This window comes from Apaloderma vittatum, unplaced genomic scaffold, assembly GCF_000703405.1.
Source record: "Apaloderma vittatum isolate BGI_N311 unplaced genomic scaffold, ASM70340v1 scaffold16669, whole genome shotgun sequence".
Taxonomy (NCBI): domain Eukaryota; kingdom Metazoa; phylum Chordata; class Aves; order Trogoniformes; family Trogonidae; genus Apaloderma; species Apaloderma vittatum.
The window spans coordinates 617-8,426 of record NW_009737122.1 but is presented as its reverse complement, the minus strand read 5'-3'; the positions used below and the strand labels follow the sequence as shown (position 1 = coordinate 8,426).

Here is a 7,810-nt window from a genome sequence, read left to right as displayed (position 1 = left end):
CTTTCCCTTCCTGTTTGGGGTGGGAAAGCAGTTAGAGAGCATCTATCATCTGTTTAGTAGTCAGCCCAGCCCTATCCCTCCATATTTTCTTAAAAAATAAACAAGAAATCTTACAACTACTAACAAACTAATGACACAGAAAATAATGTTCAAGTTTTCCTGAAAGAAATACTGCTCTCTCCAGAGATTTTTTATGTGTGTGTCCTGTTTGCACTTTCACAATCTCACAATATATTGGTTGATAGCACTATTACTAGGCAGAGACTGAAGAGTTTCCAATAAGTCAGGCTCCAACATCCCCCTAGACAACCTGGTCCAGTGACACACTGCCCTCCTGGCCAAAGCTCCTGCTCAACCTCTCAAACTACAGTTTATGACTGCTGCCATCTGGTGCTACTGAAACCAGTTGAGATTCAATGGTCTTTACAACTCCCACATGCTTAGCTGGAGGCTGATACTAGCTCTGCCCTCAGCCTCCTCGGTACCACATTGCACGAGCCCAGCTCCTGCAAACGTTCCCTGAAGACCACCTGCCCTAGGCCCCTCATCATCCCCACTGCTGGAACCTCTCCAGCTTCTCCAAGTCTTTTCAGCTTGGAGTGCAGGTGGCAAAACTGAGCACAGACTGCCCTGTGGTGCCTCACCACAGCTAGGAAAGGGAGGGTAATAGTGTCCCTGCTTGTCATTATGATCTGTAAAAAGACTATACACTCACAGCCCAAAGTAAGCACAGTCTTTTCTCTTTTGGCAGTAAAGTGAAGGTCAAAAACAACAACAAAAAAAATACTAAAAATGTAGTTTTCCTTCACTTTGTTAAATTTATCAACAGAGACATTATTGACTAGCACACCTTGATTACATACGAGTAACTCGTTATAGGCTTTGACAGAACGACATCAATTACTACTGCAAGGTAATGAAGAAAACGAATTAAAAGATCAATCTCACATCAGACACTCTAGTTTTAAATTCAAGCTCAGCTTAACAAACAAACAAAAAAGTCATGTTTCTATTATTGGCTCCATACGGGCTTTAGCATATATAACTCAACAACATGGTGTGCTTAACATGCAGTTCTACTCTTTGATTCACATAAATCCTCATTGGTTTGGTTAGGTTGGGTGTTTTTTGGGAGACATTTGGTTTTACTACACATTCTAGAACCTTAAGCAGGCCATGAAAACGATTTCACAGCTAGCAGAGCAATTTTTCTGAGTTCAGAAGTTCAAAAGATGCCCAGCTTCAACACAGAACTCCACAGAGCAGTAATCAAACTGAAACTTCTCTTCCTTGATAATGAATAAAAGCAACACATAACATATTCCTAAATTATGTTTAGATTATCTTAGTCCACAAATCCAGATAGAGAAGGATTGGGATTTAAAGTTTCCTAGCCTTTCCAATTAAGCACACAAATTTGAAAAAACAAAATATGTTAGACTGAAGGATCATGACAGTTTAATGAAGATACAAAGTCACAGTATTTTGCAGAAATTTTAAGTAGAAAATCCCATAATTCAGGTCTGAAGATCATTAACTTCACATATTACAGCAACATGAAACTAAGTCAGGAGGAGGAGATGAACCACTCTTCTGTATGCTCCAACAGCATGCACATGAATTCTGAGGAAACTCAGACTGAAGTTCTAAAGTGGTGGAAATCCTTAGTTCAATTTAAAACATCTCCTCATACCAGATGAGGACAAGCATTCCCTCCAGGTCTGGAGAGATAAATAACACAACAGAAACAGCTAGAATGTATATATTCCTATGCTGCTAATGAATGAAATAGATTTTAAAAAGAACCTTAGTTTATTTTAAGTAAAGAATACCACAGTCCTACGACAATCAAACTGAAGCCTAGCTCTGTTAACTTTTTCCCTAATCACTTGCAGTCTCCTCTGCTATTAACAATGTTTAAATATCCTTAGTACTGATGGTCAGCTACCTATACCATACACTGGTATATATCACTACGATATATAGCTATAGATATATAGCTATGGTATTCAGCTATATATATATATAGCTATGGTATATAGCTATACCATACACTGAAATTTCACATTACAGCAGAGTAGTGTATTCTGAGACAAAGAAAGCTAATGCTAAGAGTACAAGGTCCCCAGGCTGTGAAAGAGGACTAAAGAATGAAACCATAATTACAGTCTCTATCATACACCATTATCTTCTTCAAAAAAGACATCGAGACAGAAGCATACATGAAAACAGAGAACTAGACTTACAGAACCTGTAAGAATGCAAAAAGGAGACTATAAGCTTTAACTTAATGAAAAAGCATCTATCAATTTCTTTTCACCGTTCTCATTCCTGAAAGAAAAAATAAATCAATTATACGATAAGAGGATAAACAAAATCACCACAAATCCACTGAGCTCTCTCCCACTAAAGATCAGGAACCAAGACATTAGCCCTTCATGCCATAGCATTCTTGATCAGCAAAGCCTCTCAAAAGCTCCATGAAAAAATTGTCTCAGCGTCATTCAAAACGAAATTATACTGCCTAAATTTTATGAGCAAAGGTTATTTACTTTTTAGGTAACACAGACAGTGCTAAAGTTTCCTAATGCTATTAAGAAAAATGAACCTGAATGCTTCAATAACGCAGCTCTCACTGACCACCAGCATATCTATCCGACAGTCTTTCATCTAAGAGAACCTGGATTTTAGCATTTCATTCTGAGTTTCATTTTTTGAGTATCACCTCTCTGTCCCAACTTAAGTAACTTATACATGCCCCACACTGACATTCAAAGAGGGAAACCTCTCCAAACTACAACTCTCTTTCTACACATCTCAAACAAGGACCTTTTCATTCTGTGGAAGCCCTTTCTTTCTTCAGGTTGTGTTTGTTTAGCGCTGATCGAGATTTTCTTTCAAACAACCAACATCCAACAGATTCAAACCATCACACAGGGAAAAGATTACTTTTAGCAATTATTTCAGGTTAAATTAAAAGTTTCTTCTAATCTTTATTGATGGAGGAAAACATAATCAAGAACTACTATCACATAAATCAAGTTTTCGAAGTCTTACAGGAGCTTCTGTTGTCACACGTTTATTCACACACCTTCAAACCCACTTCTTCACTGAAAACACCAAAAAATGGTTACATGAACGCACAGAAGAGAAATTGGCAATAGCATCAACTTCCTGCAAGAGCAAAAAATGAATTTCCAGATAGCTGATATTTCAGAAGAACTGCAGGAAATACTGTGTTAAGATACAGCTTCTATTGCCTGATTCAAAGGTTTTCACAAGAAGTCATTTGCATTTGCCAATGAATTTAGAAAACTTTGAAGAGTGAATTTCATAGTTTCTGTCCATAGACAGAACACATCAGAGCAATAGGAGTAATTAAACCTTACCTTCATCTTTATATTTTATCGTGACTTCATCATTGCTCAGAAGTTTCCCTCTAAAAACTCTTTGCATCATTAGCACCAACTCGTCATAGGTGATATCTTCATTATGAATAGGAATTCTCCTAATATCTTCCCCAAGCTGAGCTTTGATGATTAGCTTTCCACTTAAGTCCAGCTGCCCATTCATGGTGGATTCCTTATTACCTGCAGACCTGTTAACAAGAAAACATTTTAGAAAACTGAATTGTTAATTACTTAAATGTATCTGATTATAGTTCTGAAGCTTTCCATCTTGGGAAAGCATGAGTGTTAGGAAGCTCTCCAGAGAGCCTCTCTCAGACAACTTACATGACGTTCTAATTTCCCAAATGACAAAGTGCCAGATACATTAACTGAGCTCACAGACAAAGAAGAACTCTATTAAGATCTGACACTTCAAATTAACAGGTCACACAGTTCTCAAGGGTCAGAACTTAAAATTATAGATTTTTTAAAAAGTCAGACAGCTTTCACATAAGTGTGACATTTAGAAATTTCAGTATATGTATACCTCTCAGCAAAAGTGAAACAGCAGCAAAAGCTGTCAGCCTTGCAACACTATACTGGTTACATTATTTTTACATCCCTCGTAATTATGATAACCAAAGGGCTTTTTTTTTCATTTAAGAAAAGACTTCCAGAACAAAATACCTTATTTCAAAGATTATAGGTGGTAGAGTCTAAGAGAAACAAGGTGCATTGTGAATTATTTCATAAACAAATAAATGAAGAACTGTTTTTATTACATGCATGCTCAAATTTTGACTGAGATATTTTAAAAAAGATTTTATATTTTTAAAAGCTGCTCAGCAGACCACACATTAGCTACTCATTAGGCTCAGAGCCACAAATTTGTTAGGCAGTGCATAGTCAGAACAGTTGGTTACTCTCATTGCTTTGAGAGGTGGACAACCACTTCAACTTAAAAGAAGTGCAGCAAAGCCATCTTGAGCCCAAGCAGCACACAGCATGTACTTCAGAGTTCTATCCTCAACACTTAATATATGACAATTAAAAAATGATCACTTTATATGAGGCATCTCTTGTCAAAAAATACAAAGACCTTACATTTTAAAGAAAAACAGAAACTACAAACAAGTTACTGAGCAGAAGGAGAAAAGAAATCTAGATAGTCAAATGTCCCTTTCTTTATTTGTTGTTTTGGTCAGGGCCAAAACAATATATCTGAAATGAGAAGCAACTGAAGAAGCAGTTATCTTAACATCTGAAGTACAAATACTAGAGATCTTAAAAGTACACAGCCCTACACATCAAAATTCACATTTCCAAAGTCACACACAGACAAGTACGCTGTTCATTTTCTTTTGCAAAAAGAATTCTTGGTGGAGATGTGCAGGTACTTCTCCCTTACCTTTATGGATGTTACGATACAGTGCTTTACAAGAAAACTGAATTTTGTTCTGGTCATTATTTTTAAAGCACTGCACTGAAAATTACTTCTTCCTTACCACAGAAACAAGGCATTCAGCTAAAGCATTTAATACACCTTGATGCACCTATATATATTTAACTCTACTGTTTCAGTGGCAATGTTTTGCATTAAAAAGGTACAGAATCATAGAATCATTAAGGTTGGAAAAGATCTCTGAGATCAAGTCCAACCATCAACCCAGCACTACCATGACCACCAAACCATGTCCTGAAGTGCAACATCTACATATTTTTTGAACACCTTCAGGGATGGTGACTCCACCACTTCACTGGGCAGCCTGTTCCAATGCTTCAGCACTCTTCCAGTAAAGAATTTTTTCTAATATCCTATCTAAACCTCCCTTGGCACAACTTGAGCCCATTTCCTCTCGTGCTATCGCTGAGAGAAGAGATCAACACCCACATCACTACAACCTCCTTTCAGGTAGCTGTAGAGAGCAGTAAGAATTATGCTACCTCTAGACTGCAATTCAACTTGGTGTTTTGGTAATTAACTTTGCAAATCCCTGTGTTTAGCCCAATGACATCCAAAGAGACAAAAAACTATTAAACTAAATCCATTCTCCCAAGCAGACATAACAGGCGGTAGGTGGATACAGTCTAATTCCAGAGAAAAAGACCTGCAATTAACACAACCAGGCTGCTGCTGAGACATCATCATGAAACACTGAAGTTTATGACACCATTAATGCTCACTAGCGTGTTATTTATGTTTTGCAACATCAGAGTTTTGACAGCAGGCACATCAACTCAGTCTAATTAACACTAAGCTGATTGTAAAAGCATTGGGTTCTGCAGAAGTTGTTTGGTTGTTTTTTTAATTATTACTTAAATAATTAAAAACATAAAAGAATCTCTACCCACAGGTTTTCTTTCACCTTCTTTCCAAAAGCACACATTTATCATTACCTTGTCCGTCTTACTGATGCTAAGTCGTTGGACGGATTTCCCACCTCACTTCAAGACAGAGTTAGGATAAGCCGCCATGCACTATCAGTGCCAGAAAACAGGAAGCTGCATCAGAAAAACGAAACCAAATAAGAAATATTTATTTAGTCAGGCTTCCTTAGAATCACACATTTCATATCAATTTGTCACTGTAGAACATCTTAATAAATATACCCGACTAAAAAAAGTCACTTTTTTATCCATAATGTAACAATCAGATTTAGACTTCTGAGTAGAGTTTGAAGTTCAACTAAAACAGATCTTGTACACGAGTTTTCACTTCATAATAGTAGTTTATTTTTTTCCAGATTTTGTAACTGCACGTAGAAATTCCTGAGAGTAATGTGTTCCTTTCCAGGACAGTGAACTTCCCCAACCATCTCAAAATATTCATTTGTATGGCCTCTATCTTAAAACCTCAGGTTAAGTTAAAGAAAACAAACTTTGATTTAGCAATACAAAAACCTAGAAGTCTATTTCTCAGCTTACAGCTTAAGCTTAAGCCAAGTAGCATTCGCTACTGTGTCTTCAAGGATAGACTGCACAGCATTAGGACAGGCTACCAAGAGAAAAGGAGCAGTGATGCCACTTTCCCATGGTGACTGGGCAAGAACTGAATGCAGTCAAATATATAATCACTTGAAAATATGATCTGCCCTCAAGACAACACAAGATTGTGCTTTTTCTGCTCGAAAATCTATGTGATGAGCAACGTGAAGTTTACGCAGTACACTTGCCTACTACACAAGTGCTTAATTCCCAGAGCTACAACCCAATGATTTAGTATACAGACCAGTGCTCCTGGTATATATAACCACATATATATAGAGATATATAAAAATATATACATAATTATTATTATTATTATATATAATTATATACATATACATAACCATGCTCCTCCCTTCCACCCAACAGGCGTACCCTACTGGGCACTTTTATTTATCATCTTTCTCTCACACTTGGTTAACCTCAAACATCCACAATCTGATTTTTAGATGATTCGCTGCTAGCCAGAAAGAAAAAGCCAGTTCCTCTCACCCATACAAAACTGGGCTTCCCAGCTCTCTCCTCTTTCAACTTAACTGGAAGTAAAGTGGAAAGAACAGGTACAAGACATACAGGACAGAAGCAGAGAGCAAGCAAACTCCAGAGAACAGACAAGGCCCCTCTCTGATTCTCATAGGCTGGCAGGTGCTCCCCTCATCCCGAGTATGAAATGTTCACCTTTAAAATACATTTGTACTCACTCCTGACAAGGAGAGGGCTAGACTGTTGTGACATACTAAGCAAGCGAACAGGAAGAGACTACTTTTCTGATTCCTCACTCTTACTTCATGAAATGAGTAATGCAGGAAGATGGTGCCCCTTTCACCCCAATTTTGCTACAGCTCCAGGTAAAACTTACTGCTATATGGGGTACAGATAATGCATCTAAGAGTAGTTTAACTTAGTTCATTTAGTTACTATCTCATGTTGTTTAAACATTTTGCTTCTTTAGCATTACAATGTAAGCTACTTAGAAACTGACGGCAGTAAGAATCGAACCTCACCTGTAATTCCTAAAGATACACATTTTGGTGGATACACCTGGCCTTTCAACAGATTGAATACATCTTTTGTATCTTTGCGCCAACATTACTCACAGAAATAAATCTGTTGTGTGTCTGTCAACAACTATAAAAAGGTTACAGGAAAACATTTAAATGCACTTCTTTTCTGTCCAACTGTTCTTTGTTCTGCTTGAATTTGTTCAGTTTTAAGAGAGAAATTCTGCAACTGTGTGCAGCTAAATACTGGATTACACAGTATTCAAGCTTTTCTTTCCTCACTGTGGCATAGCTGAATGGATGACTCATTTGAGAGTTTCTCAGAGAAGACATCCAGAATGCACACTAATAAGCTTTTTAACAGGACTAATCACGGTGTCTACTTTCTTGAGAGGGTAAAAAAACATCAAACAAAAAATCATTAATGTATTTCCT

General features: G+C 37.2%; 1 protein-coding gene across 1 annotated transcript in view; it reads right to left on the bottom strand.

The window, feature by feature from the left end:
• Positions 1 to 5,891, bottom strand: part of TFG (TRK-fused gene) — a gene marked incomplete at its 3' end in the record, with an annotated part of 19,388 nt that extends 13,497 nt beyond the window's left edge. Inside the window, exons 1-2 of the mRNA XM_009877230.1 lie at positions 5,787 to 5,891; positions 3,390 to 3,598 (exon numbers count right to left, since the gene is read on the bottom strand). Coding sequence (XP_009875532.1) covers positions 3,390 to 3,573 — 184 coding nt within the window. The remainder of the gene's footprint in view (positions 1 to 3,389; positions 3,599 to 5,786) is intronic.
• Between the last annotated feature and the right edge of the window lie 1,919 nt (positions 5,892 to 7,810).